Raw genomic sequence first — 13,558 nt, forward strand, 5'->3', positions numbered from 1 at the left:
TCTACTGGTGATTTTTTGGATTCCGACGATCCGATCGACGTCATAGGAGTGGCGCGATTCGATGATCTGCTCGACGGCACATGAGCGGCACGATCAAGGTAGCAGCGACACAGGAGCGACGTGATTAAGGTAGCAAGTCTTCGTCAATTTCTTCGACAGAGGTAATCCTTTATTCCGCGAAAGATTTTTGGGTTTTGTTTTTCCCTACCATTCACCCCCCCTCTGGTAGGTTTGTTTGATCTTGTTCGATCCTACAAGAAGATGACGCAGTCACCAAGGTGGAGGACCGAAACGACACGGAGGAGACACAGTCACCAAAGTGGAGGACTATCTATCAGAGATGCAATTGATAATGGAGAAACAAAGAAGAAAAGATGGTGAAACACATGATTTCAAATCCAGTCGCAATCGTTCGCTTTGCTCCCGTTACGACTGAGGGGGAATGTTAGAGATATGGATACATACGGTTAGAGATAACAGAGTCCAATGAAAATTGTAGAGATAAAGAGAAAATCCTAGAGATATACGATGGAATATTTATCATGTACTCTAAGTTTCTATCTCCTATATACTTTATAAATATACCCACGAAAGTCAGTGTAATATACAATAGAATACAACAGATTAAAATAGATCATATGATTTCTCTCCCTATACAATGTTTTTCACAACAGTTCTAATTTGGTGCTCTTGTTTGCAGTTTTGGTGGCTGTTTAGAGTTTGTAAGGCTGCTTAAGGAAGTGTTGTTGTTCAACGTTTGTTTCGTTGGCAAAAACCTCTGCGGCACGCTGTCATGTAAGCTGGAAACCCCAGCAAACCTTTTTATGCTTTCAGTAAAAGCGGGACTCTCAATGAGTCTTTCATCTAAATATTCGGTTATCGAACCATCAAAACAAGACATAAAAGATGGAAGGTGTATTCAATTTTTGTTGCAACTTCAATCTATAAAATTACTATGGTCATGACCAAAACCGAAATCGAATTGTTCGGTGCTAACTTTTTAAAACTAATTTCAGTTCTAAGTTTCTGATAATCGAATATCCGTTGCGACCAAAATAACCGAATCGAAATAACTGTAATAACCGAAAAGACTGCCCCTAACCATTATGCTACTACTCTTATACTACAACATTATGTACAGAGGGGCAGCCGGACAAGCGAGTCACGGGCAAGTAGTATCTCGCAAAGTGACACGCTGCCAGTGGAGAGGGCACTCTTTCAAGTGCAGCAGCAGTGCAGCACTTTGGACGTATGGGCCTCTCATCTTTGACTTGCATTGACTTGTAACTAACTGCTGAAATGCCACTATATTCAAAGCTCAACTAGCTCACCGTGAACATGTCAGGTGTATTAATTAACCAATCGTATTCCTAATATCAAAGCACTAAGGTGCAAGCATACCTACCTGGATATAGATTAGCTAGTCGCACTGGCACTTCTAGTTGGTGAGATAAACAACTGCCGACGTGCCACAACGACCATCATTTGCGTCAGTTAAACTTGTTCTAGACGCAGTAACTAACCACATTCAGAATGAGAAAGTTATCTCAAGGCCTGACCAAATCAATGGTGCAGTCAAGTTAGCCAGAGTAAAAACGGAGTAAGCAGCTAACCACTTTCTGGTCCTATAAATAGGTCGCGATTAAAGAAGCAAACAAAGGCAGGCTCCGTCCGTCCGGCGTGCGAGTGCAGAGCTCTGTCGACGCACAGATCTCAAGCTTTAGGTGCTCCGACAAAAATGGCGTCACGGGCCCTCGGCCTGCTCGCGGCCGTCGCGGCGGCGTGCATGCTCGGCGCCGCAGACGCGAAGCTCGGCAGGCTCGTCGTCACCGGCGTGGTGCCGTGCAACACCGGCAGCCTCATCGACATCGCCACCTCCCCCGCGTTCCCAAGTGCGCGACACAGGAGCAGCAAGCAGCAGCAGCAGTAGTGATGTAATAATCGTTGGCTCGTTTGTCGTGTGCAGATGCGGACGTGGAGCTGCGGTGCGCGGGGAGGCTGGTGGCGGGGGCCACGACGAACAGCAACGGGTCGTTCGCGATAGAGGCGGACCTGACGAGCGCGCTGGCGGCGTTCATCGGCGGGTGCAAGCTGGTGGTGGACACTCCGCTCATCAAGTGCAACGCCGAGCTGCCGCCGGTGGGGAGCCTCGTCTCCTACCTGCAGGGCCCGCTCACCAGGCTGCTCGGCGGCATCTTCCGCCTCTTCCCCGCCGGCTTCTCCTTCCACGCCCACTAATCCCATCCATCCACCCGTCTCAGATTAATTGCAGATCTGCATGGCTTCTTCTCTAACGACTCTGTATGAAAATTGGATGTATGGTAATTTCTACACCAGTAAACTGGTTTGTATCGATCGCGCGCCTATATGCACTGGAGTAGAAAGCTTATTGGCTTGCTTAAAGCAGGAGTTGCAAATGTTTTCTGGTCAGATGAATATACTTTATGCCTGTATGGACAAACATTATTGTTATGGACTAAGTTATATGTCAAGATGGGTTGGATATGGATAGTAGTCTCCTTCAATCTAGGCATTGTTTGTATCGTGGGTATGTAGGAAGAAGAGGTGTCCTCCGGTTGACAGTGGAATTTAATGGACGTATTTTTATCGGACAACTATGGTTAAATAATACTATCAACAATATTAGGTGCAGTAGAAATTTGAAAGAATAATACTATTCTTTTTATTATGATCTTTATTTAAAAAACAAAAAAAACAAAATACTACTAATCAATTAATTAACAAAGTATAAAAATACTTTTTAAATTATGACTGAGATTAGTTTCACTGGTATTATACTACCGTTAGAATACACTCCCAGAACTAGCGTATTTGTGTATTAGAGTATATGTGACCATCGACTAACAACGCAGTCGATGAGTCGGTATTTTCACCTATGCTAAAGTCGTAGTACGGTTATAACTGATCCGCTTTTTTACTTAATAGAGAGCATGAAATAGAGATCAACCATGATATTAACACCTACTACAATTTCAATTTCAAGTTCTATACTAAAATCAACTTTGTTCAACGCTAATTCTAACCTAATGCATTGCAATTAGATCGCTGCCCAACGTCTCACCTTACCTTTTACATATATATGTGCAGTATGATGTTAGCCTTTTTATAATCCCTCCTAAAAGAAGTGCCCATCGTCAGTCTCTCTTATTGAGCATGATTACACCATGGTCTGATGGTAATAAAATTGATTTCTAGCAAGATCAATTTCACGAGGAAGATATTTATTAGAAGCAGTGTTTTGTCAATGGTGTATACCATATACAATAGAAACTCTGTTATGAAAACCCAAGGTTTAGATGACATTCCTTAGTGGTGTAAACAACTAACAGACGTAAGGACCCTTTTGCCTGACTCTTTAGAATTCTTTTATCACTATTCGGTTGTATGGATACCTTAGTGGTTCTTCTTTTGAGGCTAAAGTGCTGAGGAAAAGGCCAACAAAGTGAAATCTCGCTGTCAAGAGTTCAGTGTGCCATACCTCAGTGGACGACTGTTTTTCATCATTTCCCCGCACACTACTGTTTGCTAAAATTTCCAGCGACGGCCTCCAGCGTTTAGTCGGACGCTAGGGTGAAATAAGGTTTCCCCTTTAATTAATAAAACAAAAAGGAAAATTTGTAACCATGCTATCATGATTTTACAAAGTTGAAGATATGTCGTTGGTATCTCACTGCCATGCAGGACACATGTGAGTCAATTAATATCTTTAATTTAATAAAATTATAATAGCATCCTTGTAATATTTCATTAAAAAAGTCTAATTTCCCCTTTAATATATATCTCTAATTCTGATACATCGTTAGACTATTGAGCCATGTCATGGCCCCTAGCACACATAGGTGAGTCATGTGACATGATTATATTGTAAAGGATTTTAATTCCAATATTATTACGTGGGTTAACGGTTTACAGATTTAATACTTTGTACAAACTCAGCTATTCGACCTTGTGACGTACCAGTGATAAAGCATGCACGCACATATAAATTCTAATTGAGTATACCTCAATTAACACATCTATTGTAACAGCACAAAGACACCTAAAGTATTAATTCCTCGAGTTAAATTCAGTATCAATAATTCCTCATCACATATAACATAAATACTTTATACATTGAGTTAAATAAACACTATAATATTTATAAATGTTGCAAGCCACATAAAAGTCCAACAAAATGTATGGTCTTGGGGTTGAATTGGTAAATCAGACCGTTGCAATAGATAAGTGGGATAACTAGAACTGTTTTGTTTTGTTGAATGTAATAATACATATATCAAAATAAGCATGCCCGAAACTCCCCCACTCTGCCATCTCCAGCGACGGCGCGTGGATGACGCCGGGACGACTGTGGCTGCCTTTTGCCGGCTTCGACGGTGACGACGCGTGGATGCAGGATATGGGACGTCGTAGGTGACTGGCACTGACCGGGGTGTGCGGGTAATTTAGGGCTGGGTGGAACTTGGTGGCGAAAGCCATAGTCGGTCTCAACTGACCTGACGACGATGACGCTTTAGGCGCCGTTGCCCTTCTTAGAGGCGTTGTTTTAGCGTTCCTCCACCTGGCTCTTCTCTAGGTGAAATCCTTGTCCTTTTTAGATGAGCGGTGGCGGCGCTCACGCCACGTACTTCTTGGGGACACCGTTTTGGAGAAACTTACCCGTGCAATGTCGGTCTTTTGTCTCCCTTGCGTCGTTCAGCTAGGATAGGTTGTTTGGCGAGGCTCTCACTGCCTAGCCCCTCCCTTTCCCTAGTGAACGGTCAGCTCTCATGTTTAGTTGCTGTTAGGTGAAGTCGGAGCTGCCTTGCTATTTGGGGTGTGGGGAGGCTTGGCAACGATGACGCGTTGCAGTTTCTCTCCAAGTGTGCTGGTGCTTCTTAGGTGTAGGATCTGGTGCTTGGTAGTTTGGGCTGAGGTCCAACTTAAGACGCTGTGTTGGTTTGGTTTGTCTTAGTTTCTTCTTGACTTCGATGACACGATAGACATGCAGTCGGAGCTGCTGTGTCGCGTGGTGATAAGCTCGGCAAGGATGATATGTGTATCATCAAATCAGAGCCTCGATGTCGTCGTAGCCAAACTAAACTGCATTGTCTCGCTTTGGGCTCGGCCTTTGTCTTGGTTGGTGTTGTAGAGTGGTGGTGCAGCTCGTGTGCTGTGAGTTGCTCTGGTCATAATTTTTTTCTCTTTATGTAACCCGTCTAGTGTTTTTACTCCTTTTTACTGAAATATAATCGGCAGTTCTTCCGTTGGTTTTTTTTTTAAAAAAAAGCATGCGCAACAGACATGATTTCAATTTCACGGTGGCTACCTACTCAACACGCACTTCATTATTTCGCCGTCAGAATCACAGGAAAAAGAACTATATCGGTGAACTTTAAGTGGATAAGCGACCTAACTAAGGTGAGAAGCATAACCACACTTAATTATGAATCAAATCATACATTCATACCTTGGGAGTCTTGGCTTGGTACATCATATAACACGTACACAAGCAAGAACGGAACACTTCCATCGAACGTATCCAGAAACAGCAATAGCAGATAAATTTGGCATATGGCGTCGAAGATTCTTCAGCTGGTGATCGGCGTGGCGGTGGTCAGCGTGCTTGCATCGGCAGCGGCGCCGCCGCAGCCACCGCGCATACAAGCGGACGTCGTTGTCATGGGCTACGTGCCCTGCAAAAACGGCACCTCCATGAAATCGAGCTCTGCTCCCGGCTTCCCAAGTAAGTTCTTCTCCATCCAAGTTAATTAGTTCCAAATTAATTAACGTGTAAAGAGTATCGATTTGGGTCAAACTAATGATCCGCACGGCTGCACCGTGCATGCGCTGTCTGCAGACGCAGTGGTGCAGCTGCGGTGCGCGGACGCCGTCGACGCGGCGGCGGGGAACGCAACGACGGACGGCAAGGGCTGGTTCCGCATGGCGATGAACACGAGCACGGCGCTGTCGAGCGTGGCCAGCGGCTGCTCGCTGGTGGTGGCCACGCCGCTTGCCACCTGCAACGCGTCTCTCCCGGAGACGGGGACGCTGGAGTCCCGCCTCCGGCTTCTCGTCAGCATGGTCTTCTTCCCGCGTGGCTTCTCCTACGTCGCGCCGGCTTCTCTCGATTAGTTAACTTAGCTAGCCCAGCACGCTTTTTGATCCGTGTTCGTCTGGATCGCGTGGTCATAATTGGTCTGCCATACGGCTAGTAGTGAGTGCACTGAGGCCGCAGATGAACGAATGATTATGTTTAATTACGTTCAAAGTTCACATGGAGTCACTACTACGAAGTACGAACACCTGACAGGTGCCGTTTGCCAAATTAACTAATGTACACCGGCGGAGCCAAGGACCACCCAAAAAAAAATGCCGACGAACCTCTAATACGAAAAAAATGACGATTCTGTCGATTGGTGTTCATACAAGTGATGCAACGTACTCATCTTCATTAAGTGGAATACTTCTATGGATGGCAATCCAGGTACAGGGATCAGGTACCCGCCGGGTATCCGACCCAATGGGTATGGGTACGGATACAATTTTTTACCCACGGATGGTACCCGTACCTGATCCGAATCAACACGGGTATGGGCATAGGTATTGTTCCTCACCCACGGGTAACCCGTTGGGTACCCGAATGTAGTCTAATATATCGAATTTTCGCTAAAAATTTATTATGTTATTCATATAATAATATTTGTGATGTACTCCCTTGTGACCTATGTCTTGAACTTTTGATATGTGATGCAATATTGAATGGTTGAATCAAAACATCAGATAATATGCAATGTGCTGTTATTATTGCTATGATTAGTTTGTTGCATTTGTTGGAATATTTTATTATAAACAATATATTGTATTTGTTGAACTTTTCATGTGTGATACAATATTGTATTATAAGCAGTATGTTTGGTTTGTTGTATTTATTGAAATGATTATTTTGATGTGTTTTTGACATATGAAATGGTAGACCCGACGGATACCCGATACCCGGCCGCTACTCGATGGGTACAGGTATCAAATTTTACCTGCGGTATGGGTACGGATAGAAAATTCTACCGGCGGCCTTAGTTGGCGGGCGGGTAATTGCTCTACCTGCCCCAAACCCGACCCGTTGTCATTCCTAAATACTTTATTTAAAGTGGATGAATAAGATATAATGAACACTTTTATAGTCATTATGAGACGTTTATCCTATAAGAAAAAAATGTAGTTTGATAATCTTCTTTGAACTTTTACAGCATATAAGCATTTTTGAGTCAAAATTTTACTTAAATACTAATTTTATATGTTTTAAGATGTTTTATTAATATATTCTGGTATACTTTTGGTCTATTCTATTTTCTATACATGCGTTATATATATTAACATCGTTATATTTACCGTGTTTAGGAAAAAAATTAGCTGGACCACTCATATCCTAGATCCTATATACGCTACCCGCCAATCGGCACCTATGAGTGTCCGGGAGCTCCCAAAAGAACATGTCAAACCATTAAATTCCAATGCAAATCGATCAGAATATCACAGCAAATTCCAATGCAAATCGGTTTGGCTGGCTCGATCGACTGTCTGCTGATTTTAAATAAACTGACACACATATAATTTATGAGCAATTTTAGTTACCATGAGGTAACGCTGTTTTATATGTAAAATTCGGTATCTTTTGGTATACTAAATTTTACATATAGGACAGTGTTACCTTATGATACTTGTCGAGAATTGAAAAATACTCAGGTACTGGTTCAAACTTTTTGATCCCGCGGAGGCGGGAAGTGCGTTATAGTGACTAGTGAGTATTTACTGGCAGTGAGATCCATTACAATTAACGCCATGCTTCTTAAGATTGTTATAATTTAGATTATTGAGTCAGATTATTATAAGTTAGATTGTTATAATCCGTAGTAGAATAAGTTATGAGTTGTTTCTTTCCTAGATTATTATAGCCTAGATTATTGAGTTTGCAAGTCTAATGAGGTAGTGGGGTGGCATGATGGGTAATTTTTGACCCAATAAGTTAGAAAAAGCTCACGCAATGAGCTTATCAGATTATAATAAGTCGGGCTTCAGATTATAATAAACTACTTCAATAAATTGTCTGTTTCTTTTAGCTTACTCCTAATAATCTGAATTATAATAATTCTAAGCTGAAAGAGACAGGGCCTAAGACTTGTGCTTAGCGGACAATATATTAATGTCCTGAAGAAAAATATACACAAGTCAATTTTCAGAAACTATATATACTATAGTAGCCCACATGTATGGTGCACGACTATAGTTATTGATATTTAAAATGATTTTGCTAAAATTTCAAGCGCTTGAAAATTTGTAATTTTTCAGTCACCTATAATTGTGATGTTATACAATGTACAGTTTTTAGTTTACTTTAACTTTAATTTTGTAATTGCGGATTATCTGATTTTGCTTTGTTTTTTCATCAAGGTTTAAACGTCTGTTCTTGTAATTTGTATTTTTTTTCTCTTCTACCTTGACTCCTCGAAACCGCCCAGATCCTAATAATTCTACTTCCACTCGGGAAGCCTACTCTATAATGCCATTGTGACATCCCGGGACCCGGGTCATACATGTCCGTTGCAAATTACATAGGTCATCCATTAGTCATGAAGACTGATTCTGGCAATGGTTCCAATCCCACAAACCAAGTTCACAAATTACAAGCAATCAATTCTACGCTAAGAGAATCACCTTCCTTTTGCCCTTGACCGACCTGAATACGAATACGTGTTAGCTAGTGCATATATCTCGAATCATCTTGTTAATTTTACAATTATTATTGATTTGTCAGAATGGATTTATCGAATTATATACAGTAATTTTTTTGACAGGTATATCCTCAGCTAAAATCCTAAATTTGTTGCTTGCTCTACCTTTAAGCATGCCCTTAATAAACCAAATGGGTTTTTTATTCACTACCAAATACTATATATGGTTGTCACACCTCATGTTAGGTAAGTTTGACCAAATTAACACTTTGTTTGGTTTAAAGACACGTTTGGGATAAGATTCTCTCTCAATTCTCTCTCAATTCTCACGTAATCCTACATGTCATAACTCGAAAATGTATGGTATAATATTGTTTTGTTAGCCAAAGCAGACTTCCAGCTCACCTCGCCACTGAGCAAGCACACGTCTAAAAATATTTATCTCAATTTTTCGGTCAAAAGTTGTATAGGTGCCCTCGGAATAAATTAAAGGGCTGTGCGTACGCCACGTACGTTTCAGTTCTGAGACCAAATATAACAGGTTATTTAAGGCCTTCCGTGATATTTCCCTGCCAATCAAAATTTAATACTATTGAAAGCCAAAATATACTTCTCCTCGAAAAGTCAAAACAAAATATTCATGATCAGAACCATATCTTTTCGTTTCTGTTTATATTTATATATTAAAATTTAAATTTTCAGCTTTAAATTTGAAGTTGATTTTAAGATTTTCTTCATCGAAGTTTATTTTTCAGCTTTGACTTTTAAATCGATAAGAATACATATATAAAACTATTATTTATAAACTATTTTTCATTTGTAAATTTGTCGTGCCCAAACCATCACCCTGATATATTCATTTCATTGCCAAGCTTGACTTAATTAAGGCTACTGTACTAGTTATCATAGCTAGTGTCCAGTTAGAACGAAGAAGTCTAATGATGAACATGCAGGCTACTTCCTCCGATTTCACTATTCACGTTGTTTTGGACCAGATTAAGATGATTAATTTTTTAAAACTTACCTATAAATTATTTTTAAATATCTAATCTAAAGACAGTACGGCAACATGTATGCAAGAGACTTAAAAACACTTTAATTAAAACAAAAACATTTATTTATTCTATATAAACTATAACAAAATATCACAGTTTATGAAATGTTTATGGACCGTACGTTATTTAAAATTATAGGAATATAGGGTAGGACATATACGGACTCAACACTGACCAGACGACCACTGTCACACCGATCTTTTCGCTTTTACTTGTAAACCAAAATTTAAATTTTCAACACTAAATTTAGAGTTAATTTTAGGATTTTTTATCGAACTTTATTTTTTTAGTCTGGGCTCTTAGGTTGCTAAGAATACATGTATAATTATTTTTTCATTCGCAAATATATACCACCATTTGCCTTTTTTCGTAAAAAAAAATAAACAGTCACCTCCTATCTAAATTGGATTAAATGCACTAGAAACGGAATGAGCTGGTTGACATTTGCAGGCATGTTACAAACGTGCAGCAAACATAGCCTGCCTATAAATTGGCACCGAACTCAAGCTTGCGTGCTCACACAAGAGGAAACGTCGAAACTAAAAACAGATCGAAATTGATCCATTTGGTAACCATGGCAGAGAAAAGCCTTGTCCTGGTCACTCTGTTCCTAGCGGGGCTCGTAGCGCGAGGTGCCGATGCGAGGGTTGCTGCCATCATCTACGGCAAAGTTCCGTCCACCGTCGGCCAGCCTAGTAAGCAACAAATGGTATGTATCAAACAAGCTATGATTATTTCAAGAGAGTGTCTTGTTATATATGGAGTACTATATATAAGGATGATGTTGTGTTACGTGTGTTTAACTAGTTTTTAGTTACTGGCACTGCTGCTAATACATACATGCGTGCAGATCGATCAATCTAATATGCAGGTGGAGACCGATCGACGTCAACAGCGGCACGATCGATCACTGGAATCGTCAACACGAGGACGAACACTAGCAACGGCGAGCTTGTGGTGGTACTGAACGTGACGTCGAGCGACATGATGAACTCTCTGGTCGGCGGTGGCGGCAAGGTGGTGGTGACGACGGCGGCAGCGGCGTCCAGCAACGCGCGTCTCCTTCGGCCGCTGGCACCTTGGAAGCGCGCCGGTCATCCCTCTCGGCGCTAGCTGCCGCCACTCCCACAGACGACACGCTGCGACACCATTGATGAGCGCTCTGGAGTTCTGTCGATCTGTCCATGTCTACTTTTTTACACGCCTTCTCGCTAACGCCACGACGGGTGCTCTTCTTCAGCTAGCCGATCGATCACCCGCCTCCAGCTGGAGTATCGTATGGTGGAAACACCCTTTGATGCTTATGCTGTTTTTGGGGTCGGATCCTTCTCGCACTCTGCTGGCGATTAATGGACGGGACACGAGTGCTACCGTGTGTACTAGCCAACTTGTAATGGAATAACCCATACGTACGTTTACGTACGATATTGGTGCTGTTCAAGGCTATATCACTTCGATCTTTTGGATTTGCCTTGGTTCGGTTGCTGTATTTGCCTATCCGATTTTTAATTCTTAAATAATTGTGTTTCAGAAACACATCGGTTTATTAGTTAGAATTGTCTTAGTTCTGATCTTCCGCCTGATCATCATATTTGATAGATTTATTGGTTCATTGTGATGAGACTATCTTATATAATCTTGTGTCCTATTAGTTAGGTTCGACCTAATAGATTGATGATGACAAGTGTGTCGTCAGTTGACAAAGAAGCTTCTTTAAACCCACACCCACATGGTGGGCCGATCTAGTATTATACTCGGCCCACATATTTTTTTCTTTTTTTAAATCGAGCTTACTGAAACGGACCTCGTTATCATCATAAATAAGTACTTTCCAGCACAATGGTGATGGGCCTATGGTTTAATCATAGGGCCACATGTGCATCGAATTCTTGTTCCGGCTCAACAACGACGAGTCTCACAACAAACTTGTTGTCATTTTTAAAAATCGACATGATACATTTTTTTTCTTCTTCGTGTGATGTATAATTGCATAATGTACACGTAGCACTGTCTGCCGTGTACAATGGGCGGTGCCATTGGAGCTTATCTGCAGTGCCTAACAAATACTCATGAAGAGAAAATTCATTCACCGATTCACACACAACACTCAGCCAGCAGGGGCACTTGTTTAATTATGATACTGCACCCGTGTTTGATCTGGATTTTATTTGTCTCCTCTTTGCCATCGGTTGATGTAAATACATTTCCGTTACAATCCTTTCATTTCGTTTGCTTGCTGATCAGCTAGCTGATAATAACAGTTCTAATTACCATAAAATGTACGGTCTAAGCTTTAGTTGCTGATCTTATGTAAACACATGCTGACCTTATGGTGTTCGCTTAGAGTATGAGTCCCATAAATTTACTCCTAAGTATCCATGTATGCTCTGTTTGGTTTCTGAGAAATTTTATGATCATCGAGAAAATTTCAGTTTTTTTAGTTAACTAGTATCTCAAGATACCAAAAATTTTATATCAAAAAAAAGCCAATTGAGAATTAACGCTATGGAGCATGTGCTAGAATACTGAAGCTACATCGTTAGTTAAATGAAGATACACTCAACAATGTTTCGGAATATAATCCTCAATCCAAACACAAGCGTGCGGGCACAGACTTTACTACTTTACTGGCTCCTCCGACCTATAATTTGGCCCACTCCGGGCCGATGCACGCTTCCTCACACGTAACGATGGCAATGGTTAGGATATGGACTAATCTAATCTTTTTTATTGAGTTCATAAAACTATGGTATGGTTCAATAGGGTCAAATCCACGCTAAACTTGTCGTGTGGATAGATAAGCTATCCATTGATAACCAAATAGATCAAAAAATTGTATAAAGTTGCTCTTAGGCATAATAAATCATTTCACCAAATTTTAGTCAAATTTAATATTTTTCATAGTGTGAACGCAAGTTTTAAAATTTTAGTACTGAGTTTATACATACTAAATAGGCATAGGCATGAATAAAATGGATAAAATGAGTACAACAGATATAAGGATCGATCCATAAATCCTAAATTATTAAGGTTAGAAACATTTTGTTCATTATATTTTAAAGGTATTATTCTAAATCTATTGGAACATATTATGGATAGGTCCAACTAGATAAACGGACTGAACCTAATCATTTTCATCCGGAGTAGTCACAACAGCTAACGAATTTTGAAGAAAAAAATCACGAGAAAAAATTTAAAAATTTACTCCAAATTAATCTATAAAATTTATGATATGTTTCACTGTTGCGTTGCCAGCTACAGCTTAACTCTGTTAATGATAAATCAAATGGAGGACTGCTAATGCCGTAGCTGTACCATGTCAATAACACGGCCAACTGTTGATCTTGTACTAGTTATTAAGTTGCTTTCCTTCTAATTAGATCTTAGCATTATAAAAAAGGTCTATCTGTCATAAATGAAACGAAGTCTAATGTGCACATGCATCATGCGTGCTATGATATTTTTTCGCTAAGCCGCAGGCATGCTTGCTATTTGGGGGTAGTCGATCTAGATTACAACAAAGTAAAGTTAATATACGGGGTAATTTTTTGTTTTTTTGAAAATAACATATTTATAAATAAAAAATAATTTATAAATAAAAATTTTGCATACATATTCTTAGCAATCTAAAAGTCAATGTTGTAAAACAAACTTCGGTGAAAAAACCTAAAATTAATTCGTATTTAAGGTTGAAAATTTAAAATTTGACTTATAAGCATAAACATAAGAAAAAAGATGAGGGCGTAATACAAAGTGAAAAGAGTAGGCAAATGGTGG

The 13,558-nt window shown here is 40.3% G+C and overlaps 2 protein-coding genes across 2 annotated transcripts; both read left to right on the forward strand.

The window, feature by feature from the left end:
• The first annotated feature begins 1,675 nt into the window (after positions 1 to 1,675).
• On the forward strand, positions 1,676 to 2,603 carry LOC102709293 (phylloplanin-like). The gene is made up of 2 exons (XM_006658052.2): positions 1,676 to 1,892; positions 1,967 to 2,603. The coding sequence occupies exons 1-2, from the start codon at positions 1,739 to 1,741 to the stop codon at positions 2,236 to 2,238; spliced, it is 426 nt and encodes a 141-aa protein (XP_006658115.1). The 5' UTR covers positions 1,676 to 1,738; the 3' UTR covers positions 2,239 to 2,603.
• A 2,882-nt stretch (positions 2,604 to 5,485) lies between these two features.
• On the forward strand, positions 5,486 to 6,430 carry LOC102706772 (phylloplanin-like). Its single transcript, XM_006658897.3, has 2 exons — positions 5,486 to 5,743; positions 5,858 to 6,430. The coding sequence occupies exons 1-2, from the start codon at positions 5,572 to 5,574 to the stop codon at positions 6,130 to 6,132; spliced, it is 447 nt and encodes a 148-aa protein (XP_006658960.1). The 5' UTR covers positions 5,486 to 5,571; the 3' UTR covers positions 6,133 to 6,430.
• The last annotated feature ends 7,128 nt before the right edge of the window (positions 6,431 to 13,558 follow it).

The sequence above is a fragment of the Oryza brachyantha genome, chromosome 7 (assembly GCF_000231095.2).
Source record: "Oryza brachyantha chromosome 7, ObraRS2, whole genome shotgun sequence".
Taxonomy (NCBI): domain Eukaryota; kingdom Viridiplantae; phylum Streptophyta; class Magnoliopsida; order Poales; family Poaceae; genus Oryza; species Oryza brachyantha.